Source organism: Erythrolamprus reginae, chromosome 1 (assembly GCF_031021105.1).
Source record: "Erythrolamprus reginae isolate rEryReg1 chromosome 1, rEryReg1.hap1, whole genome shotgun sequence".
In the NCBI taxonomy this organism is placed as follows: domain Eukaryota; kingdom Metazoa; phylum Chordata; class Lepidosauria; order Squamata; family Dipsadidae; genus Erythrolamprus; species Erythrolamprus reginae.
This window is the reverse complement of record NC_091950.1, coordinates 41,600,872-41,627,427: the sequence shown is the minus strand read 5'-3', so window position 1 is coordinate 41,627,427 and position 26,556 is coordinate 41,600,872. Positions and strand designations below refer to the sequence as shown.

General features: G+C 38.3%; 1 protein-coding gene across 1 annotated transcript in view; it reads right to left on the bottom strand.

The window, feature by feature from the left end:
• SLC38A6 (solute carrier family 38 member 6) overlaps positions 1-26,556 on the bottom strand; it is a 61,105-nt gene that overhangs the window by 8,644 nt on the left and 25,905 nt on the right. Inside the window, exons 7-11 of the mRNA XM_070750723.1 lie at positions 18,939-19,021; positions 17,662-17,720; positions 3,218-3,283; positions 2,380-2,433; positions 1,461-1,540 (exon numbers count right to left, since the gene is read on the bottom strand). Coding sequence (XP_070606824.1) covers positions 1,461-1,540; positions 2,380-2,433; positions 3,218-3,283; positions 17,662-17,720; positions 18,939-19,021 — 342 coding nt within the window. The remainder of the gene's footprint in view (positions 1-1,460; positions 1,541-2,379; positions 2,434-3,217; positions 3,284-17,661; positions 17,721-18,938; positions 19,022-26,556) is intronic.

Sequence of the window (26,556 nt, the reverse complement as noted above, 5' to 3'; positions counted from 1 at the left end):
TTTAATGAACCATTCCCTAAATATTTAGTGTAAGCTGCCCAAGTAATTTTGGAATCGATAGCTTCCAAACTTTAAAACAAACATATATACAAACATAAGTTGCCCTTACAAAAGTGTCAATTCCATATTCAAATAAAATATTCCAGAATTGAAGCCCATTCTTAAGCTTTTTCTAAAGCCCCAACCATTCCATGTACTTTCTTTCTCATATCCATATTTTTCTCAATGGTCTGCTGAAAAACAGCCATCTATTCTGAATAATATTAATAATATTGCTCAATAATAATATTGCTCAATATTTTTATTTACTACTGATTCTAATTTAATAAATATAAATTTCATAATTTATATACTGTCTGATTCTTAATTCCTTGGCTTTGCTCCCAAGCTGGGGTTTAGCCAAGCCAATATCAGATTACCTCAGGGACCGCCTTCTGTGGCAGAAATCCCAGTTAGGTCCCACAGAGTGGGTCTTCTCCGGGTCCCGTCAACTAAACAATGCCACTTGGCGGGACCCAGGGGAAGAGCCTTCTCTGTGGCGGCCCCGGCCCTCTGGAACCAACTCCCCCCAGAGATTAGAATTGCCCCCACCCTCCTTGCCTTTTGTAAGCTACTTAAAACCCACCTCTGCCGCCAGGCATGGGGGAATTAAGATTCCTTTTCCCCCTAGGCCTTTACAATTGTATGCATGGTATATTTGCATGTATGCCTGGTTTTTTATATTAAGGGGTTCTAATTCGCTTTTAGTATTGGATTATTATTATACACTGTTTATGATTGCTGTTAGCCGCCCGGAGTTTTCGGAGAGGGGCGGCATATAAATCCAATTAATAATAATAATAATAATAATAATAATAATAATAATAATAATAGTTTGGGGCAATGTGTTATTTTATTGTACTGTTCCATTTGGGGTTGGGGGCAATGTGTTATTCCAGACACTCATTTTCTTTTTATTGTTTGTAGAAGTGTTATCCCGAAAATATTGTTGGTAAAGGTGTTTCCCCAAAAATAAGATATCTCCTGATAAGCCCCACAGTGGACCTGTCACCCGCCACCTCCCTCCCCAAGTCCCTCAGACAGATGCAGGCGAGAGCGGTGCATGCAAACGCCTACAGGAAAAGCCACCCGACAGGGGCGGCTGCCCTGGACACAATGCCGAGGAACGTGACAGAGGTATAAGAGTCAAGTAGGATGAATGTCTCATGGCTCGGCCTGCGTTCCGCACCCCCAAAATAATAAGCCCCCCTGATATGGCCAAGGCCATATTTTGTGGTTCAAAAAATATAAGCCCCTGTTTTATTTTCGGGAAAACACGGTATGTATGTTGCACTTAAGAGCCTAGATGGTCTCTTTCAATATTATCCACGCTGGATTAAAAAGAAAATGGATCTTTTCCAAATTTCAATACTTCTACTTCCGATTATTTTAATGGTTTGCACTTACAAATTAAATGTTACCTTTGGAGCTCACAATAAATTGGCAGTACTGATGTATGGCAAAGAAATGAGAAAGCCATAGTTGGAATGGCATAAGCAGTCTAATAAAAATAAAAAAAGAAAGATAGTGTTGAAATAAAGTCTGTAAATGTTTGAAACTTATTTTTAAACCTTTGCAAAAAAAAAAAAAAAGTCAACAATTACTGGTAAGTTGTATTCATTCCACTATGTTTTACTGCGGGGTTTTGGCTGACTTGAATATGTTTATGAAAGACAGAAATATGTCTTCTCTCTTCCTCCCCTCCACATACACACAACACATATATATGCATGACATGGATGGATGGATGACAAATGTTGAGTTACAAAGCAGCCATTTACCAAAATGTTGGCAGCAATCTGTTGCCCTGTGTGTCCCATTATCTCTGCTTTTATCTTTTTTTTTTGGTCCCCTGGGCAGGTGAATACAATTTCAACTAAAATACTGGGCTGCAGTTTCCCACAATTTTTATTTTCTAAGAAAACTTGCAGAGTTCATCCGGGCCTCAAAGACATTATTGGAAATAATAACCGTGGTGAAGGCTTTATAGCTTGCAAAGCATCCGTTTAAAAAATAAACTAGAATACTTTATCAGTGTAAAAGATCAGGGGGAAGGAAGCACTAGCTGACATTAAAGAGGTTCTCCACTGGAGACTTCAGATTTAGGACAGATTCCCAATTCAATTCATCATCCTTAGGTATGTTGCATGTAAAAACTATACACAAAGACAGTCATACTGAGAATTTCTGGCTAATTCTAATGCCAATTCTAATCTCATAATTCTAATAAACCCCACAGTTCAAGTTTGAGCTACAAATATTTTATTCTATCAGTAATTCTAATGCTTCACTATGTTTTTGTAAACTCTTTTAAATAGTTAAAATAATATTTTAGATTACCTCTTTGGAGAAATTAAAAAATTGTGCTTTACAGTCTCCAGTAGAGTTTGAAACCTATGTAAAACAAAACCAAAAAAGCACATCAGCTGGATTCAAATTACGTAATTTAAAAACTATTTCAAATTCCTAACAGTGAACTTTCAAAGATGATTTAATGAAGGCCACATTTATACTAATCGCTTTAAAATAATCCTCAATTACTTTCAAAACCATGTAGCAGCCTACTGCAACTACCAGCTAAACAGAAATGGTTTAAGATGTGGGAGAAACTCATCCTTATTCAGTGATAAATTATTCCAGATGAATAATTCCTTTCCATAATCTGTTTCTTTGTAGTTCAATGCATCTGCATAAATTAATAGCAATAGCATTTAGATATACCGCTTCGCAGTGCTTTTATAGCCCTCTCTATGTAGTTTACAGAATCAACATATTGCCTCCAACAATCTGGGTTCTCAATTTATCCACCTTGGAAGACTGGGTCAACCTTGAGCCGGTGGTGAGATTTGAACCGCTGAATTGCAGATAGCAGTTAGCTGAAGTAGCCTGCAGTGCTGGACTCTAACCACTGCGCCACCCCAGCTCTTTATAGGGCCTTAGTGAGGAAAAGACATAGGTATGTCGCATGTAAAACCTATAATCTTGCATTGTGCACTTCTAGTGAAACAGTAATATATGTACTGTATCTCCAGCTTAGCAAACCATCTATGCTATTTCATGCTACTACAAGTTATTGTTCAAGTAATCACCTTAATGTATAACACTTGGTGGTCCTGAAATAAAAGGCCTGCAGAAAATACAACAACAATAAATTTCTGGTTTAAAGTAGTTTATATACCTGGGAGAATCCTGCAGCAAAGTTTAGCGGCAGAGGACAAGGAATTGACCACTTTTTAATTATTATCTATAAAAAGAAGAAAAAAGTAAGAGTTCAGTTAGCTGTAACCATATTGCATCCAATCAAAAACTAATGCTTAATCATCTAATCAGTATAGTTATTAAGATATCCTAATGAAGAATAATGAATATATCTGGAGAACCCCATTGTGATTTGATAGCGTAAGTAAAAATATTGAGAAATAATACCTAAACAAAGCCCTTCTGTTCAAAAAACAGATTGAGAAGGTCACAAAAGATCAAGTGCTCATCTTTGCTTGCATCCAGTTCCTCTTTGCTGCTCACATTGAACAGTGAAGTCAAAATAAGGAAATCCTATATCTGTGAATATTTATTTTATTTATTCGATTTTTGTGCCGCCCAACTCCCTAGGGACTCTGGTGAATATATAACATTTCCCTCGGAAGTTCTCTCAACTTCTGATGAGTTGAGCTTGATATGAGGTGGAGACATAATTTTCAGTTTGGGAGTGTGATTCTTTCATATCTGAGATGCTTTTTTTATCTTTCCATGAATTTGGTCTGATTTTGTTTACTTTGTCTTGATCACACAAGTCTGCAAGGAGTATATATAATCTTTCCATTCTCCACCAGTCAGTCAGAGCTGAAGAGGCTTCTTGGAAGGGAAGTGAAACATCTTCAATGAAAAACCAGAAAGTCCAGTTGCCTCTTGAAAAAGCACCTTTGGGATGTTCAGACAAGCTCATGAAAGTAGTATCTCAAGTGCTATCTCCCAAAGGGTAATATGTGTGAGACCAATCTACAGGACAATGATTTTTGTTTCTACCTTTTCCTTAGAAGTACCAAATAGTGGGGAATAGTGTCCAAAAAGGTTAATATTGCCTATAATAATCAACATCAATCCAATAGTGTACAGCACAGTGGCAAATGGTTTTTATCCAGATAAGTGAATACAGTTAAGTCTGCATGTTTGCGAATTTTCTCTTAACTACTAACTCTCTTAATTAAGAAGGGACTAAATAATTCTTGGGAAGAGTTCCTTTCCCGAGGTATGTATAGATAAGAGTCAATACGTTTCATTTGTAGTCCTTCCTATCACTGCCCAACAGCATAAATCAAAAATTATATAATGGTTGCTGGAATTGAGTATGTCTACTTTAATGAAAAAGAAGGGCTAGGAGTGACATGATAGCAATGTTCCAATTTCTTTTCTTTTTAAAAAAAAATAGTCTTTATTAAATTTTCACATTAAAAAAATCACAAACAAGACACACACGCAAACATAAACAAATATAAATATTTGCATACAACAAACATAGAAACATATGTTAAAACTTACATACAGGTCGCCCACGACTTATGACCACAAATGAGCCCCAAATTTCTGTTGCTAAGTGAGACATTTGTTAAATGAGTTTTGCTCCATTTTAGATCTTTCTTGCCACAATGGTTAAGTGGACTTATTAAATGAGTAACCCGGTTATTAAGTGAATCTGGCTTCTCCATTGACTTGGCATGTCGGAAGGTCACAAAACAGCTGATACAGTTCTACAGAGGAATTATTGAGTCTCTCATCTGCACCTCCATAACTGTCTGGTTTGGTTCTGCAACCCAATAAGACCGACATAGACTTCAGAGGATAGTCAGAACTGCAGAAACAAAAAAATTACTGCCAACCTACCTTCCATTGAGGACCTGTATACTGTACGAGTCAAAAAGATGGCTGTGAAAATATTTACTGACCCCTGCATCCCGGACATAAATTGTTTCAACTTCTACCCTCAAAACATTGCTATAGAGCACAGCACACCAAGACAACTAGACACAAGAACAGTTTTTTCCAGAAAGCCATAGAAACATAGAAACAGAAGATTGATGGCAGAAAAAGACCTCATGATCCATCTAGTCTGCCCTTATATACTATTTTTTGTATTTTATCTTAGGATGGATATATGTTTATCCCAGGCTTGTTTAAATTCAGTTACAACAAGAAATAATCCAATAATTTTATAACATTTTCAAAGTATTTGTTTCATATGTATATTTAATGTTTTCCTATATGTACATTTAAGGTTCTCTTTGACCTAGTTATTGGTGATTTATTTTCAACTTAGAAAGAAGAGTTATGAACATTTATGGATATTTCTCAATACGTCTTCATCCTTATAGCCAAATTTTTAATTTGGGGTTTTGTTTAATCCAATTGTACATCTTATTCCAGATTTTGTAATATTCCTTGACATCTTCCGCAAATCTCCATCGTCAATTTGCACATTTCTGTGCACTCAAGCAGTGTTCCAATATCTCAGAGGTTGCCACAAAGAAGAGGAGTCAAGCTATTCTCCAAAGCACCTGAAGGCAGGACAAGAAGCAACGGATGGAAACTAATCAAAGAGAGAAGCAACCGAGAACGAAGGAGAAATTTCCCGACAGTAAAAACAATTAATCAGTGGAACAACTTGCCTCCAGAAATTATGAATTCTCCAACATTGGAAGTTTTTAAGACGAGATTGCATAACCATTTTTCTGAAATGGAGCAGGGTTTGCTGCCTGAAGAGGGGTTGCCCTAGAAGATTTCTAAGGTCCCTTCCAACTCTGTCCCTCTGTTATAATAATGGAGGAGCTCTTTCTGATAGAAAGCCTACTCAAAATCAGTGTAATAACATGTTCCTGGGCTGTACCATGACAAGCAGTGATGAATGGTATGTGATATTCTATATAAACACTTCCTAAGCACATAAACCAAACATATCAGGAAGGAAGCATGCTATATTTCTATGGATAAAGACATTTTTCTCACAGAATGTTGTACATACTCTTGATCAGTTGGAGGATGATGAAGATATTGAGGATTCAGATTCAGATAGTGTTTATGAAGTAGTGGGGGGCCCTGGGTTACAGGTAGTAGAACAGGTGGGAGGCCAGCCACAGGATGGGGCTATGAGTTCAGGATCTAGTGAGGGAGAATCAGACGCGCGCTGGGTTAATCCTAAATTCAGAAGGATTCAGAAACGTAGAGAGCAAAGGTCTGGAAGAAGATATTAAGGAGAGGAGTGGGCTAAATATTGTAGTGAGGTATTTGGCACGTCAGGGGGCTAGTGGAGAAGAAGGGTGGAGTTTCAACGTTGCTGAAAAGAAATATGGAGGTGTTTTCGCCACGGTAAAGTAAGCCAAGTATTTTGTATTGTACTTAGTCAGTGCTGTTGTCTTTTTTTAAGCTATGTAGTTAGGAAATAAATCTTGTCTAAGTGAAGCAGGAAAAGGAATGTGAGAAATGCGGCTAAGAGAGAGATTACGGACTGAGTGATGTCTGGAATGTGTTGAAAATACAGGAGAGCAGAGAAATAAACGGAGTTGCTTTATTCATGAAATGATGCATTTAATGAGAGTTATTTGTAATTACTAAACCTCTACTAGAAACCAGAACAGAGAAGAGCAATTTGTCAAGCGAACCTTGACCCTCTGAAATGCTATAAATCCAAAATTCTATTTACTGTCCATCAGATGCTTAAGAACTAGATTCCAACTAACTGAAATTACTGAACAACAAATGAAATCGCCCCGAGTCTACGGAGAGGGGCGGCATACAAATCTAATAAATAAATAAATCAAAGGCCACAATAAACACTGATAAATGAATACAACAACACGACATTTTATTTTATTATTTTAGAGTAATCATACTACGTTAACTGACTTGAAAGAGATCAGCTATTTAGCAATAGCATTTAGATTAATATACCACTTCACTGTGCTTTACAGCCCTTTCTAAGCGGTTTACAGAGAGTAAGCATATTTTTCCCAACAGTCTGGGTCCTCATTTTACCGATCTTGAGTCAACCTCGAGCCTACTGAGATTCGACCTGCCAAACTGCTGGCAGCCGATGATCAGCAGAAGTAGCTTGCAGTACTGCACTCTAACCATACACCATCGAGGCTCTTATATTTGTCAAGTCAGTGTTGCCTTATCGGGGAGATGGGAAGCATACAAATTTAATAAATAACAATAACAGCTTTTACTTTTGGAGCATAATAGACTGGGAAGTTTTGTTAAGAATTGCAAAGGAAGCAGTTCCTGTAAGAAACTGTAATAGAAACATAGAAACATAGAAGTCTGACCGCAGAAAAAGACCTCATGGTCCATCTAGTCTGCCCTTATACTATTTTCTGTATTTTATCTTAGGGTGGATATATGTTTATCCCAGGCATATTTAAATTCAGTTACTGAATTGGATTTATCAACCATGGATTTATCAACCATGTCTGCTGGAAGTTTGTTCCAAGGATCTACTACTCTTTCAGTAAAATAATATTTTCTCATGTTGCTTTTGATCTTTCCCCCAACTAACTTCAGATTGTGTCCCCTTGTTCTTGTGTTCACTTTCCTATTAAAAACACTTCCCTCCTGGACCTTATTTAACCCTTTAACATATTTAAATGTTTCGATCATGTCCCCCCTTTTCCTTCTGTCCTCCAGACTATACAGATTGAGTTCATTAAGTCTTTCCTGATACGTTTTATGCTTAAGACCTTCCACCATTCTTGTAGCCCGTCTTTGGACCCGTTCAATTTTGTCAATATCTTTTTGTAGGTGAGGTCTCCAGAACTGAACACAGTATTCCAAATGTGGTCTCACCAGCGCTCTATAAAGCGGGATCATAATCTCCCTCTTCCTGCTTGTTATACCTCTAGCTATGCAGCCAAGCATCCTACTTGCTTTCCCTACTGCCTGACTGCACTGTTCACACATTTTGAGACTGTCAGAAATCACTACCCCTCTTCTGAAGTTTTTGCTAACACAGAACTGCCAATACAATACTCAGATTGAGGATTCCTTTTCCCCAAGTGCATTATTTTACATTTGGAAACATTAAACTGCAGTCAAAGAATGTCAAAGAATCTCTAATGGTTTGTTACCCAAAGCTGGAAGGCAGTGAGTAGGGGGGATCAGAGGCAGGGAAACTGGAAAAAAAAGTTCCATTATAGGATAAAATTCCATAGTCCATTCATTATTCTTAGATCACCATTTTAGAGCAGTTTCAGAGAATAGTTTTCTTCCACCAGATCACTCATTCTCATAATATCCCTATGAGGCAAGCTATTAATAATGATTAAAAAAAGAAGGAAAACAGATCAAAATCACCCAGGGAGTCTCTAGCAGAGGCAGAATTTCAATTCTTGGGTCCAAGCCCATATCTGTAGCCAATATTAACATTTGTCCTCACAGGCAATAACCTGAGCAGACGCTTTGCCCAAAAAACCAAAAGGAGAAAATTATAGTACTATAAAAATATTGCTTCCATATGCCCAGGTCAGATTTTGGATTCCTGGAATGTATTAAAGGGTATGTACTTGAGATAGCAAGAAAATGATATGCAAACTAAAGTACAGTAAGATGCATTATCTTTTCAAGACAAAAAAATAGGTCAGAGAATTGTAATTGGATTTAATAGACCTCTGAAAATTTTCCTTTTGCATTTATTTATTTATTTAAATTTACAGTAGTGGTGCTAAATATGTTGAAATAATACCCAGACATTTTTAGCTTCATGTGAAACCTTTACCTTACAAACAAAGACAAAAGCTAACACTAGAGCTCACCTCTAACACTAGAAGAGAAAGTCAGCACTTTCTCATAATTGGGAATTGTCTTTGTCATACTCAAGGGAGGCTAAGCATTGAGGCAGCCACTGTGGCCTCCATCCGAGCCCAATGGAGCCAAGAGCCTGGGGCTTTGGCCTACAGCCAGGCCGAAATCCTTGGAGGCTCAGCCTTTCCGTACCCCAGAATTTTTCCCCATTTCCTTTGTAGTCCTGAAACTCTCCAGGCCCTCCCTGTCCATCTCACATGCGTTGCTCAGAGTTACAACCTGCAGGAGGAGGGCAGCTATTGCCAGGCAGACCTTGGCAGGAGGACTTCTGGCCTTGGGACCGAGGAACACGGGAGTCGCCCCCTCTGCGAATTCCTTATTATTATTATTATTATTATTATTATTATTATTATTATTAATTGGATTTGTATGCCGCCCCTCTCCATAGACTCGGGGCAGCTAATAACAATGATAAAAAGCAACATGTAACAATCCAATTTAATAAAACAACTAAAAACCCTTATTATAAAAACCAAACATACACACAAACATACCATACATAACTTGTAATGGCCTAGGGGAAGGAATATCCTTACTCCGCCATGCCTGGCGACAAAGGTGGGTCTTGAGTAATTTGCGAAAGACAATCTCTGGGGGGAGTTGATTCCAGAGGGCCGGGGCCGCCACAGAGAAGGCTCTTCCCCTGGGGCCCGCCAAACGACATTGTTTGGTCGACAGGACCCGGAGAAGGCCAACTCTGTGGGACCTTATCGGCCGCTGGGATTCGTGCGGTAGAAGGCGGTTCCGGATGTATTCTGGCCTAATGCCATGTAGGGCTTTAAAGGTCATTACCAACACTTTGAATTGTGACCGGAAACCGATCGGCAGCCAGTGCAGGCTGCGGAGTGTTGCAGAAATGTGGGCGAATCTAGGAAGCCCCACGATGGCTCTCGAGGCCGCATTCTGCACAATCTGAAGTTTCTGAACACTTTTCAAATGTAGCCCCATGTAGAGAGCGTTGCAGTAATCGAACCTCGAGGTGGAAGAGCTGCCACAGTCTGTCTCTGTCCATGACCAGGAGGTTGGACTAGAAACTCTAAGGTCCCTTCCAACCTCATTATTCTATGAATTAGTCATTACCAAATCAGAAGACTGCAGGAATTAATCAATTAATTTAATAGATTAAACCAGTGGTTCCCAATGTGGGGCTCATGCTCCAGAGGGGGGCAATTTGATTTTTAATGGGGACAATTGGAAACTTGTTTAAAGCAAGTTAATGACCTTTTAGGCTTCCTCTGCATGAATAGGAGTTCACTTTTTGAATAATAAGAAGTATAAAGCCCTACTTGGCATGGGACCAGATTATCTACAGGACCGTCTTCTGCCTTATGTATCCCAGTAACCAATTAGGTCCCACAGAGTCGACCTTCTCCAGGTCCTGTCAACCAGGCAATGCCGTTTGGGGGGGGGGAGAGGTAGGGAAAGAGCCTTCTCTGTGGTGGCCCCAGCTCTCTGGAATCAACTCTCTCCGGAGATTCATACTGCCCCCACCCTCTCAGTCTTCTGTACAGCCTTGAAAACACATTTCTGCCGACAGACTTAGGGGCCACCCTGGCCTATGAGTGAAGAATGATAGGATGAATGTGGATGATTGGTTTTTTAAATATATAGGGGTTTTAGAATACAACTTAAGTTAGATTTCTATGTGTTTTACTATTGGGGTTTTTAGAGTATTTTAATATTAGATTTCTTCATGTTTTGTATTTGCTTACTGTGAGCCGCCCTGAATCTCAGTAGAAGGATGGCATAGAAATCTGATAGATAGATAGATAGATAGATAGATAGATAGATAGATAGAAAGAAAGAAAGAAAGAAAGAAAGAAAGAAAGAAAGAAAGAAAGAAAGAAAAATAAATATGTCTCGGGGAGGGGGGAAATCAGGATTTTAGGTGGAGCATTGCCCCCCAAAAAAGGTTGGGAACCACTAGATTAAACTATGCCAGCAACTGTGAATAATGACAAAAGGAACAAGATGTTAGAAGACATCAGTTTGCATATCGAAACCAGAAAGAGAAGACAACATTCTATGCAAACACTGCACAATATCCATGCTAGACAAAATAATATTTACGATCATCCAACACAGATCGGAGCCCTTAAGAGAAAGGGCTTTAGATGCACACGGGATAATTGAGAAAGGCAAAAGATGACAAAAAGACGTTGGCACAGATAGTCTTCAACTTACAACAGTTCATTTACTGACTGATCAATGTTACAACGGCACTAAATAAAGTGACTTATGACCATTTTTCACAGTTACAACTTTTGCAGCTTGGCAACTTGTTCCTATTTATGACGGCTGCTGTGCCTTGTGATCATATGATCACCTTTTGTGATCTTCTAACAAGCAAAAGTCAATGAGGAAGCTAGATTTAGTTCACAACCGGATTACTGACTTAATGACTTCAAATATTGTAATGACAAGAAATATTGTAAAATCAAGCATTTTACTTAATAAATGTCTCACTTAACAGCAGTCGTTCTGTTGTGCCAGTGTCACGCAGATGACACAACTCTTACAGCTGAAAATGCAAATGACCTGGAAGCTCCGTATTTTTCAGAGTATAAGATGCACCTTTTTCCTCCCTAAAAGAGGGTGAAAATTTGGGTGCGTCTTTTTCCCCCCAGCCCCAATAAGATGCTAATGATCTTCCCAGCTCTTACCAGCTTGCAAGCTTTTTCATTGTTACTCGCTCCAAATAAGGTTTATTTAAACCCTAACCAGTGCTGTGGTTAGCTCTGGCCCAGCTCCTGCCCCAAGGACTGTGGATGTGGGGGAGACATCCACATGCTGCAGGCCTGTTTTGCCCCGGTGGAATCTGCTGATGAAGGCTCCTCTGACCAAGAAGACATGAGTGACAGGGAGGAGGAGAGTGGGGCAGACAGCTCAGAAGGAGATCAATTATCTAGCTCCTCCTTGGATTCAGAACAAGAGTTAATGATGCAGCCACGCATGCGGAGAGCGATGCATAGGCAACAACAACTGAGAGATTATTATCAAAGAAAATGAGGCCACCTGTGGTTGGGTAATTAGTGAGGCTGCTATAAATAGCAGCCTGTGGGCTTGGCCATTGTGGAGGATTATCTGATCTTTGTGTTTCGTGACTGCTTTACTGACTTTGACCTTTTGTGTGCTGATTTCCCCCCGCTTTGAAACTAAACCAGAGCAAAGTGTGTTTCACTTTGTGAAAGAAGAAAGACTGTGAATTGCCTCACAGCTGCAAGCTAAGTATCACAGATCTGATAAGGGACTTGTACAAATTACCAGTTTGTTTGGAGACGAGTGCTCTTTGCTCTACCAAAAGAGGGCTTAGTTTAAGTGAATTTTCATTATAAAGAACATTGTTTTGAATTTTCAAACGTGTGTGTGTCTGAAATTTGTACCTGTGAATTTTTGGGAGGAGTCTACCAGAGAGCCCGACAGAACAACCAGGGGATAAAATAATGTGCTGAAGCTGACCAGACTAAGATGCTAGCCAGATGAATACCTGGTGGGCAGATCCCCCCCCCCTATTTTCCTACCCCAAAACTAAGGTGCATCTTATACTTTGAAAAATACAGTAAGTCAAGAAGTCAAGGAGCACAGCTAAAAATCCCCACAGGACTACAATTATATTTCACACAGAACTACTGACACCAGGTTCACAACTGGCTTTAGAACCAATGGTGAAAATATTTGATCTTTTAATATGGATGATCAGAAGTAAAGGAATCAGCAGTTAAGAAATATGCAGTAGACAAGCACTTGGCAGAGTAACAATAAAGGGCCTTGAAAGGTTATTCAGATGCCAAGATGTATTTAGATTCCCTGTACTTACAAAGATGAGATTTATTCCTGCAGAAGCCATGTTAGAATAACATTAAGTTGCTGAAAAGAAGGTATAAATTATTTTTCTTTGGTAATGCTTTTTACCCTTTTTACTTGGAATGAATAAGTTAACTTGACTATGATTTTCTATATTTCTTCTCCTTTTAAACATTGGAGTCCTGTTGGCTTTCTTCCCATCTTTGGAAGCAAATGCTGTTCTTAAAGAAAAATTGCCTATTTTTGTCAAAAACAAACAAGCAAACAAAACCCTGGCAATTTCACATTTTACTTTTAATACCATCTGGAGCCAAGGATTTATTTGTTTTTAATTTGTTTATTTATCTCTTGTTACCTTGCCAAGTTTATCTATCCCTCTACTGAAACATGCAGTTCAGACACAATTCTGGGCTTGCATCTTCAGTAATGAAAACCAGGATGAAGTATCCATACAGTACGTGGCATTTTCCTCCACTTCCTAAATGCCACTGTTATTCAATGGCCAAACAACATCGCTGGTTATTTACTTCTTTGGAATACAATTACATATTTTTGTTGCTTGCCTTAATATTCTTCACTCTTCCAAATTGTTTGTTGGGCATATTTTGACTATATATTTTATTTTATGTTATTATATTCTACTTCAAATTTCCAAAGATTCTGGAATCCAAAAGCAACATATCAAAGTACATCTGACCAGAAGAACAAAATACCAAACAACTATAAAAATAAACCCTAGTGACAACAATTAGTGAGATTTATTTCCTATTAAATGCGGAGAATAATTGTTTTGAATAATCCCTGATTGGTCATCAGTTATGCAGTGAGAGAACATACAGTTCTAGTGTTATCCAGCCCACATGAAAGCATTAAACAACTGGGATTTTCATTTGGGAATAGAACTCGGCAAGCAAACCAGAATCAAGAAAAATGTGTGTTAAAACAAAAGTTCCTATGAACACGATCTGAAGACATCATTTAGATTCAGTGTAACGCAGGTCATCTGCCTCCCAGACTATCTGGTTAAAATCCTTTTACAACAGACGGGATGGTGAATAAGTGATCTGTCACTGGACCTGCCAAGGAACTGAGACATCCTGGATGCAGGTAAGCCCAAGCAGGTATTAATGAATGGCAGTTTAGTCACAGGGGGTTGCTGAGCTTGCAGAAGATTATCATCTGCTAGACTTGGCAAAAATATTTTGGAGATCTTGAAAGATGCTGCCCTTAGGGGGAGGTTTTGACAGCTTTGAAGTCTGATTTTTATCCTATGGTTCAATTCCTTAATGGACTGTCTGTCTTGCACTCTGGATGGCATTTCTGCAGGACAGCCTTTATGTGATTTTTATCTTCTTAAAAAATACAGGGGGGGGGGAGGTGTGCCTGCAAGTCAACACAAGCCGAGAGAGTCAAGGGGCACTGCTTATTATTCTGCAGGGAAAGCATTAAACTTCAGCAAAGCATGCCTGCTCAGGTGGAAGGCAGAGAGGGAATAATAAAGTTTAAGCATGGCTGCTATTACTGTTTCATGTGTTTTAATTTCTTCTTCCATCAATCTCTCCTAGGTCAAAGAGCAACCATTTAAAAGAAAATAGGGGTGATGTGGGCATAATGAAATATATAAAATGAATTTACACACATATAAAGAATAATTATCACTTTGGTCTGATTTATTTGTACCTATTTAATATTTAATATCCTATCCTAGTTTTCTTTACATGTCAATATGACTTTGAAAATTAAAACAGTGTAAGTCTGCATGACACTTGATTATTATTCTAATGATTAGCAGGAGCCACTGAAAGCCAATCTTCTCACTTAAAAGGAAATGGTTAAAGAGATAATCTCTTACTAACAGCCAAGCAGTAAAGTAATCTTACCTAGGACCATGAGTTAAGTACTCCAAAGAAAAGAGATGGGAGGGTGCAGAAAGAGCTAGGGTGGCGCACTGCAGGCTACTTCAGCTAACTGCTAGCTGTAGTTCAACAGTTCAAATCTCAACACCAGCTCAAGGTTGACTCAGCCTCCCATCCTTCTGAGGTGGGTAAAATGAGGACCCAGATTGTTGGGGGCAATAGGCTGATTCTGTAAACCGCTTAGAGAGGGCTGTAAAAGCACTATGAAGCGGTATATAAGTCTAAATGCTATTGCTATATAAATCTAAATAATATTCCTAATCATTTCTTTGAGAGTTGCTTGCTTTAGAAGTACAGAATAAGGGGAGACAACCTACCAAGAGGGAACATTGTGCAATGATATTCTGGCATATATGATAGTAAAAGGGAAAGGGAGTAGAAGAACAATCCACTAGTCCTTATTCACTTTCTTTCATAAACCACATCTGCATATTAGATTTAGATCTTGGATTCCCTCTTCAATAGAATAGATTTTTTGCACAATAGAATATTTTTTGCACCCAAGAATCAGCAACCTTTCTGGATTATGGTAGCATCTGTAATTTTGACAGCACGTAATGGTCTTCGGAGATGAGCGGCATAAAAATCTAAATAATAATAATAATAATAATAATAATAATAATAATAATAATAATAATAATGTAGTAATAATATTTATATTATATTATTATTGTTATTGTTATTACCATTATTATTATTATTATTATTATTATTATTATTATTATTAGTGGGCCATTAAAATAACCTAAGAAAAGGAGAATAGTGACCCCCCACCCCCCAAAAAAAGGAAGACAGTGGAGCTTTTACATCTCAACATTCATTACAAGCTATCCCTTAAAATATAACATGTTATGAAATTTCTCTTTTCATCTCCTTCCCTCCCTTCAATATGCATACTCAAATGGGGTTCAATTTTATTTTTGGTATGGTAGCTGATGTTTTCTCTAGACATTTTGCCAATGCTTTTACTTGCATTTATTCATATTCAGAAACCTGATAGAGAAAATCTCATGAGATGACAGAGCTCATACCTTGTGAGATCACTTGAGATTTTTTCTGAAACTCTGAACTCTGAGGACATGGATGGGATTCTGTCTAGAATGAGATCCAACACATCTAGACTACATTCCTGGGGGTTTAAGTGTTGCCAGACAGGGAACAAGGGATTGGATAGTGAATTCTTCCTTAAGGGAGACAATGATGTCATACTGAAAGAGAAGTCGTCTCTCAACCTGGCCAATGCACACAAAATCTCCAAAAATCCTAACACTAAATAATTTTGGCTAGCAGGCCTAAGAAAAGGGCCTTCTCTCCTGTTGCCCATACTCTATGGCAGTGTTTTTCAACCAGTGTGCTGTGGCATACTAGTGTGCCATGAGACATGGTCAGGTGTGCCGTGGGGAAATTAAACGTGGGTCCCCAAACTATGGCCCGCGGGCTGGATACGGCCAAAGGAGGCCATTTATTCGGCCCACCGCCAGCCACTTCCATCTGAACATAAACATTCTCCTCACAATCACTCCCGCTATCAGCGACAGGAAGAGTGGAGGCACAGGGAACACTCACTGACCAATCACCTTCTAGGATTCATCCCAACCACTAGCGATGAACCAATAGCAGGCTGCCTCTCATCCACATGCAGGAAGGTCCCCGCTCGGGCTGCCACGCACTTATCATTGTGTGGCCATGGCGAGTAGTTGAAGCTGCTACTCCTCCCCATAGTCCCAATTTCTAATCCTGGTCAGGACTGGAAGTAAATGTTGCCGCCACTAGATGAAGCCTCAGCCTGTTATGTCTATCCTGATTGTGTATATAGATATTTGACTTTTTATAAGAGGCCCCCGCAGAGGGTGATATACTATATTATTAACTATATGTATAATATGTATTGTGTTAGAGTGTCATTTTGGTTGGTGGTGTGCCCCAGGATTTTGTAAATGTAAAAAATGTGCCGCGGCTCAAAAAAGGTTGAAAATCACTGCCCTATGGAATATTTTGCCCCCAGAGCTGAGGTGAGACCTGTTCTCCTATGCAATCCATGGGGGTGGTTGGTGTCTTAAGGACACTCCCTCTGCTTTTTGCATTTTTAAAAAACCCCTGTAACTTTTAACTTTAAACCACTGTATCCTTTGAACTCTGCTTTTAATACTGTTTTGAACTATATTATGGTTTTCATTTGTAAACAGCCCTGAGTCACTTACGTGAGATGGGCGGTATGTAAATTTGATTTTAAAAATATCCCCAAGGTACAGATGACGTAGTTGTTGCCAGCTTATACTGGAATTTTTAAAATATTACATCAATTGCTTGAATATACATCTGTGGCCCCTGCGCATACAGATGTTGGTTTTGAAGATAAATCATGCCTAAATCTATCCTGAAATGTATCAATTTCTACATATTCTTTACTGTTGCAGAAACCACAGTAGAAGCAAATCTAAACCAAATGCACACACACCCTTGCTGTTTCCCATAGATCACAAAAGAAGTAATGAATGTAAACATCAGCACTGAATAACCAACTTGACACAAAGTTAGAATAGAGGGAAAGTATTTCTTTCAGTCTGAAAGAAAAAAAACCTTGCTATATTAAATGGATGTTGAGTTTCTCAGAAGAGTTTTGCTGTTTCTTCTTGTGCTTTGTGCTATTGAACTAAGATGCAAATTCAATTTACTTGGAAATTATGACATTTTCTTCCCCACGAGTTGCAGTAAATGGTGGTTGGAAGTAAGGATGAAAAATTCCATCCCACGCAGACTAATATTTTTCATTCCCTGTCAGCGAAAACAAATACACCGTACTGCATTTTGCAGTCCAAAAAATTAACAATGGTGGGGGGGGGGGGTTTCATATTCCTGATTATATTTTTAAGCCAAAAAACTTACCCACCCACAAGGAAACACATAGACTGCATATAAAAGACAGAAGGAACACTTTGGTTTTTAAAGACAATTTTTTTAAAGACAGACATCTGTTTCAAAGGAATTCTGAAATCCATCAAAAGAAAAAGAAAACATTTAGCTATGATCTGGGTTTCTTTTTTTTTTTACTTACCACAAGAGCAAAGTACACCATAAAGAAAAATGATAAACTGCTTGTGTAGCCAAGAAAGCCTGTAAAATAACAGTAAAAGTAAGAGACAATTTATAAGGAAAGTGATCCTGATGTAAGGTTAAAGGAGTTGCACATTGTAGGTATGTTTTTCATTATAGGGCTTGGTGTCTGGGGCTTAAAGCTCCGTCTAAAAAACATTCCGACTTGCCTGTCACAGACCATTTGTGTAGCTTTGCAGCACTGAATTAAAACTGCTCTACCAATCATAGCCTGCAATAAGTAAATACAGCTCTTTAATGTTTTTCTGTAAATGTTTTATTTCAGTAGACCAGACAAACAAAATACTGGGGAATAAAAACATAGAAGATTGACGGCAGAAAAAAACCTCATGGTCCATCTAGTCTGCCCGTATACTATTTCTTGTATTTTATCTTAGGATGGATATATGTTTATCCCTGGCATGTTTAAATTCAGTTACTGTGGATTTACCAACTACGTCTGCTGGAAGTTTGTTCCAAGCATCTGCTACTCTTTCAGTAAAATAATATTTTCTCATGTTGCTTTTGATCTTTCCCCCAACTAACCTCAGATTGTGCCCCCTTGTTCTTGTGTTCACTTTCCTATTAAAAACACTTCCCTCCTGAACCTTATTTAACCCTTTAACATATTTAAATGTTTCGATCATGTCCCCCCTTTGCCTTCTGTCTTTCAGACTATGCAGATTGAGTTCATTAAGTCTTTCCTGATAAGTTTTATGCTTAAGACCTTCCACCATTTTTGTCGTCCTTCTTTGGACCCGTTCAATTTTGTCAATATCTTTTTGTAGGTGAGGTCTCCAGAACTGAACACAGTACTCCAAATGTGGTCTCACCAGCGCGCTATATAAGGGAATCACAATCTCTCTCTTCCTGCTTGTTATACCTCTATCTATGCAGCCAAGCATTTATTTATTTATTTATTTATTTATTTATTTGATTTTTTTTTTATGCCGCCCTTCTCTTTAGACTCAGGGCGGCTTACAACATGCTAGCAATAGCACTTTTTAATAGAGCCAGCATATTGCCCCCACAATCTGGGTCCTAACTAATCTAACTAATAGGTTAATTGGGCAAGTCTGGAAGGCAAACTAAGTTGCAAACAATTCCATGCAGCTCAGTCTTTCCTTAATTTATTTAAAACTTGCATTATTATCTCTCAATCAAGCTGCTATTAGAAAAGAAAAGAGGGCTGCCAATGGTCAATTACACAATAGGAATATCCTCTTTAAAATTACTCACCAATTTTAGGAAGAAGTGCTAGAGGGAAGACAATACAAACGGAGGTAATCAGCAGCAGTAATCTTCCATCAAGGTACCAAGAACTATTAGAAGATACAATGCAAACAGTTTCAATATGTCTGGGAAACTTCACCTATATACTGAGACTTGCCTAGTGTGTGTGTTTGGGGGGGGGGGCAGGTATTTTTTAAAAGTCAAGATTTTTCAAATGCTTAAAAATTAAAATTCATATTAAGACAATCTATTTATCAGGCTAGCCTATGTTTTACAAAGCAGTGTGAAGCGTTTTGAGTTTTCAATAATTTCTTACCAAACAAAATAACGTAAAGGAATGAGCGGTGTGTGCTTGTGTTATTCCTAAGCAAGCAGACAGACCTTAAAAAATTCTAGCTACCAATTTCTAATAAAGTTGGTTCCTGAGAAACCCTTTGCTTGGATGCCTATCAGCTTCTCCTTTGCACCTTAAAAATAATTTAGTAATACTACAAGAGGAAATAGAAAAGATGCCAGAATTCTTTTTATTAGGAATTCCTACTCAGAAATATAAAAAAGAAAACCAATATCTATTAATACATATTTTAACGGCTGCCAGGGTAGCCTACGCTCAAAGATGGAAAGATACTGAAATTCCAAGAGATGAAGAAATAATAAATAAAATTACTGACTGCGCTGAAATGGACATGATGACAAGGCGGTTAAAGGGACAATAAGAATCTGACTACAGTGTTCCCTCAATTTTCGCGGGGGATGTGTTCCGAGATCGCCCGTGAAAGTCGAATTTCTGCGAAGAAGAGATGCGGAAGTAAATACACTATTTTTGGGTATGAACAGTATCACAAGCCTTCCCTTAACACTTTAAACCCCTAAATTGCAATTTCCCATTCCCTTAGCAACCATGTTTATTTATTAAAGTTTATTAAAAAAATATTTATTAAAGGCAGATGAAAGTTTGGCGATGACATGATGTCATCAGGCGGGAAAAACCATGGTATAGGGGAAAAACCCGTGAAGTATTTTTTAATTAATATTTTTGAAAAACCGTGGTACAGACTTTTTGCAAAGTTCGAACCCGCAAAAATCGAGGGAACACTGTATTACAAAATTTGGTATACTGTATACTGTTGCTATTATATATAAATACAGTATAATAAAATTTGGTATAAGTTTTATGATTGGTTGAATAAAAGAATACTTATGTAATAGTATATTTCTATATCAGATGGTATACAAAAAATAAAACACCATTTGGATAATAACGAGCAAACCCAATAGCAAATTTGTCTCATTTTGTGAAACTCTACTTTTACAGTATGAACAGGGAGATTTCATATGACAGTTATTTTGTGAATGGGCCCACAGCATACTCCCAAAACTCAATCTGTATTCTTGGCACAGAAATGTTGCTTAACTAATCTAAATTAAAAGCCCACATTTGACTGGAAGCATAATCTTCTGGAGCAGAAGGTATTTTACACACAGAATGAAGCAAGGATAAAATATCTCCTATCTGAAGTGATGTATAAGGAATAATATTATTAAAATAGTTTCCAGATATCTTAGAAAATGACATACCGCATATCTCCTACCACCTTGAAACCAGAGTTTCCTCCTTCCTTGATTTGGCATGCAGTTATCTGTTTTTCATTTCTAAGCATTTTTTTTATTTTTTTAAAAAAAAACCATTGCAAAAAGGTATATGTGAAAGTTCTGCTCCATCATACATTAATTTAAGGAAATTTAAAGCTCATGGGAACAAGAATCTCTTTAAAAAAATGTTGTTTAGGCAATTGGGAATTCTGCCCTATCAGCACTTAAGACTTTGGCTGATGTTGACAAAAGCAAGAAAGATGCTTCTTGCTTATACAGCAATTTAAAAATATTTGTTATGGGGGAAAAATGGTATAATCAGAGAAGGTAGCAGCTCTCAAGGTTAGAACTATGCTCTCAAACTAAATACTGGCCATAAATAAAAAAAGATTCTCTCGAAAACAATGGTGGACTGATATGAAAGTTTAATATATAGTTACTATGGACAATTATATTAGATCCTAATAAATTTGCCAAAAAAGCCAACACAGTTCTATAAACTGCATAAACAGAGGGATAGAATCAAGATCACGTGAAGTGTTAATACCACTTTATAAGGCCTTGGTAAGACCACACTTGGAACACTGCATTTAGTTTTGGTCACCAAGATGTAAAAAGGATGTTGAGACTCTAGAAAGAGTGCAGAGAAGAGCAACAAAGATGATTAGGGCACTGGAGGCTAAAACATATGAAGAACGGTTGCAGGAACTGTGTATGCCTAGTTTAATGAAAAGAAGGACCAGGGAAGACACAGTAGCAGTGTTCCAATATTTCAGAGGTTGCCACAAAGAAGAGGGAGTCAAGCTATTCTCCAAAGCAATTGAGAGTAGACCAAGAAGCAATGGATGGAAACTAATCAAGGAGAGAAGTAACTTACAACTAAGGAGAAATTTCCTGACAGAACAATTAATCAGTGGAATAGCTTGCCTCCAGAAGTTGTGAATGCTCTAACAGTGGAAGTTTTTATTATTTTATTTATTTATTTATTTTATTAATGCAATTTGTAGGCCGCCCAACTCCCCATGGACTCTGGGCAGCTAACAGCAATATAAAAACAATAAAACAATTTTAAGAACCCTTAATTAAAACATTCATCCATTCAGCCGGGACAAGATGAAACCAATCACCAGCTCCAGGCCTGCCAGAAAAGCCATGTTTTTACCGCCTTTCAGAAGGCGAGGAGGATGGGGATCGTGTGAATCTTGGGGGGGGGGGGGTGATTCCATAAAGTTGGAGCCACTACAGAGAAGGCCCTCCCAACATTGCCTGGCCGAAGGAACTATGAGAAGACTGACTCTGTGGACCCTGACCGGCCGCTGGGAGGTATATGGCAGAATGCGGTCCCATGCATAATCTGGTCCTAAGCCATGTAGGGCTGATGTTGAATGATGTTGGATAACCATTTGCAGGACGTTATAGCTAAAATATTGAAAATATGTTAAGATGATGTTGGATAACCCTTTACCTGAAGTGATGTAGGGTTTCTTGTCTAAGCAGGGTGTTGGACTAGAAGACCTCCAAGGTCTCTTCCAACTCTATTATTCTATTCTATTTATCCTATATGGTTAAAGATTGAATCTCTAATATTTTTTTATATGTTTTGCTGGTAGTGTTTTTCCTTTACAAGGATTTCAACAGCATGTCTCCAAAAAAATTTTCTTTGGCTATTCAGGCCAACTGGTATAGAAGACTCCCCAATAAAGAGTTTATTCTTCATTGTATAACTTTTGGCAAAGCCAGATGTGTTTTAGTAGACCTGGCACATTTTGCTGAAAATGTCAGATGGGCTAATATTTAGATTCCAGTTCTTATTCTATATAAATCTGTATGTATGCCTTTTTGCCAGAATTCACAAATATCTGTGTGCCAATGGAACTGCAAGAGCACATTATGAGTTATTCTTAAAACAGTTGCCATGGTGGGAAAAATGCAAGATTCCCTCTCACCAATAATGCTTCCAGTTCCCCTGCTCTCCTTGGTTAAAGTTAAGGCCACAAGAGGACCATTTTCCATTGATGCCCAGGGGAGGTGACTATTCATTCTCATGGCAAAGAAGGAATTAATATGCGAACTAGTAACCCACTTCTATGTGCATATGTCCCACCTCAATATTTTAGCCATAACTTCTTGCAAATTGCTACGCCTGGTATTGTGCTCTTTGGATGAAAGTCTCTATCCTAGGATAAACTGAACATGAATTCAAACACTTATTTAGATTTTCTTTAAAGTAATTCCTATGTAACGGGATTCTCGGAGCCTTGGAGAATGGCAGTTTCCAAAATATTACAACCACTTAATATCTACATATTCTTCCTTCATTGTGGCGCAAGAGCCCAGGGTGGTGCAGTGGTTAGAGTGCAGCACTGCAGGCTACTTCAGCTAACTGCTAGCTGTAGTTCAGCAATTCAAATCTCACCACTGGCTCAAGGTTGACTCAGCCTTCCACCCTTCCAAGGTGGGTAAAATGAGGACCCAGATTGTTGGGGGAAATATGCTGATTCTGTAAATTGCTTAGAGAGCCGCTGTGTGCATCAACATTTTGTTAGCAAGATATTAAAGAAATCACCCTAATCAACATGGGAGTAAGTTGGACATTAAAATAAACATATCCAGATCAGGGGCGGGTTCCAGTTGCACGCACATACATCCCACCAATTGATTTCACTTCCACACATGCTCAGGACAACATTACAAGCCGAAACACAGCTGAGAAGTTTCTCAGCTGTGCTTCGGACGAAGAATAAAGGTCAGCATTAACGTGAGGGTGGGCAGGAGTGCTTTTTTAAATGCAGAGAAGCCAGAAAAAATTGCCGGAAATTACATAATCACCGGGCTCCTACTGGAGCACAGCACTAGACTGCATTGGTAGGAACCCACCACTGATACAGGTGCTATGTTGCTTGTACCATAAAGAGTTTTTTCTTTCAATAAATCTACTTAAAGATTCAGAATCCTGCCATAATGTGGCTGCTAAGGGCTTGAAATTGCCTCTGAAAAATAAGGATCTGTCCATAAAACAAAAGACCTGATTACAAACAAGTTCACTGATGCTACTTCCATTATTGGGTCTTCTGCAGAGATCTAAACATTACCTAACTTCAGCATCTGAACACATTCACAAAGGAATCACTCACAACCACCATCAGAATGAGTTGTAGCCTTTCTGGTTGCTGCAGTAAGCTGCCACTTGGTACCGGGGCTGTGGTTGCACAGTTCAATCCTGACCAGCTCAAGGTTGACTCAGCCTTCCATCATTCCAAGGTCAGTAAAATGAGGCCCCAGATTGTTGGGAGCAATATGCTGACTCTGTAAATAGCTTAGAGGGGGCTGTAAGGCACTGTGAAGTGATATATAAGTCTAAGTGCTATTGCTATTGTTGTTGCTACTGTCTCAGTCTCCTGTGGTAGGGATGAATTACTGCCAAAGGTATCTAGACATTTCTAGAGCAATGGCATTCAACTGACAGCTTTTGATCAATGCAGGCCCTCACCCACCCCCCTTGCTGCTGTTTCTACTGCCCTAACGAGAAAGGGATTTAATTGTTCTGGAGCAGCATGTCCATAATTCTGGAAGGACTACTAATATTAGAATCACATGTTCACCTCTTAGAAATTTGCTTATTTATTTGATTGATTGACTGACTGACTGAGTAATATATATGGCCTCCCATTTTGTGGCATGCAACTCTGGGCAGCTAACAGTCTACACAAATCTATTCAAATACAGTAGTACCTCTAGATATGAGTTTAATTCGTTCCAGAAGGGAGCTTGTATGTCGAACAACTCGTATCTGGAACAAATGGCTTTAGACTTTGTTTTCCCCTCCGAGATAACCAGAAGCAAGGATTCTTGCGCCACCTAGTGGACGTTCGGCTCGTATCCCGAATTTGAGCTCGGGTCTGGAACAGAAATTTCTCTCCTCTCATGGCTCATAACTTGGAATACTCGCATGTGGAGCAGCTCGTATCTAGAGGTACTACTGTACAAGCAATAAAAACATAGTTCTTCCATTTTATCTGTGAAGTTCTGGTGACATTTGATTGCATTCACTAAGGAAGTTAAAGAGTTTGCTCTGGATACTTTCTCCAATCTTGGAGGCCTTTTTATTCCTTTGGCTATGTGGCAAGGGGAGGAGGTAATTTCTTTCTTTTGGTAAACTATATAATCATTCACTTTTTTATTTCTTTTTTTCAGAATTTCAGGTGGAGGAAGGTTGCGAAGGTTAATTCTGGATCCCGATATTCCTTCCAGGAAAGCAGGAAGGAATCCTTTCATGGCCTGGCTTTCAGTCAGGAGTCACCAATACATAGAAACATAGAAGACTGACGGCAGAAAAAGACCTCATGGTCCATCTAGTCTGCCCTTATACTATTTCCTGTATTTTATCTTAGGATGGATATCTGTTTATCCCAGGCATGTTTAAATTCAGTTACTGTGGATTTACCTACCACGTCTGCTGGAAGTTTGTTCCAAGGATCTACTACTCTTTCAGTAAAATAATATTTTCTCACGTTGCTTTTGATCTTTCCCCCAACTAACTTCAGATTGTGTCCCCTTGTTCTTGTGTTCACTTTCCTATTAAAATACTATTAAACTCTGTCAGTCCAGGGACAGACAAATATTTCTGCTGCTGTATGCCTTTTTCTTTTCTTTTTTATAGCTAAAATATTTTGAATTGACTGACCATTCAAAAAGTATATTTAATGATAAAAGTTCAAATTCATGAAACCAGAAAACTAGAAAAGCAACCAAATGTTAGCCTTAGGCTATTTAAATGTACAAGCAGGAATAAAGACAGCTTATTCAAACAACAGCAAGCTATTTTAACATTGGAACATTTTTGTTAGACAACTAAACTGCACTATATATGTGTTTATATATGAATCTCTTTTTGTGTGCGTGCGTGTGTTTGGTTTTGAGTTAATAGTAAAGATATAGTGAACACAGCTGCAGAGCCAAATTGGAAGGATTATAAAATAAATAGGAAAACTGGAACAATTCCTGAAGGCAATTCTAGGAACCACTCATCAAAAACAAAAATATTTTAAAATGTTGATACCTGCCAATTTTTGCTTAGCTGATTTTAAAAGAGGTTAATAGGTAAAATGAAAGGAGTACCGGTAGTTTAAAAGGTTTAAGCTGAGACACAGGGCTCAGTTCTTATGCTTTATGTCAGTGGTCCCCAAACTATGGCCTGCGGGCCACATGCGGCCCACTGAGGCCATTTATCCGGCCCGCCGGTGAGTGACAAGAGCACAGGGAAAAGAGAGAGAGAAAGAAAGAAAAGGGAAAGAGAGGGAGGGAAGGAGAAGTGGAGAGGAATGAAGGAGGGAAGGAAGGAAGGAGAAATAGAGGGAACAAGGAAGAAAGGAAGGAAGGAAGGAAGGAAGAATGAAATGAATGGAGGGACAGAGGAAGGAAGGACTGTTTTGGGGGGAGTAATTTTTTTTTAATTTTTCTCTCAACATACATTCAAACAACACAGTGTACCATCTAATTTTCCATGAATAAAATGCAGTATTTTGTTAGTAACTAATATCAATCATCAAAAAGGTTGCAAAAGTTTTTTTTTCTAATTTTGTCATCCAGTTACATTCATTTTCTTTTAATTAAATTTCCTCCTTAATGTTCCTTCAAAAAGTGCAACACCAATTATATTTCTAACTTATTAACCATTATGCCAAAGTTCTTCTTTCTTTCTTTATACATTTTTCATAAGCCAAGAAAACCTTGTATAGACAATCAGATGTCAACAAAAGAAAATTAAAAACAAAACATAAACATATATGAATTTCAGACCTTCTCTCCCCTCTAAATAGTATGTTCCCATTTTGTTTTTTTACTTTAAAACAAAGTATGTGCAGTGTGCATAGGAATTTGTTCATAGTTTTTTTTTATAGTCCGGCCCTCCAACAGTCCGAGGGACAGTGAACTGGCCCCCTGTGTAAAAAGTTTGGGGACCCCTGCTTTATGTGGTTCCTTTGGCAAGAGACAAAATCCAATAGGAGTTAGGATTCGTGTTGGTAGCATT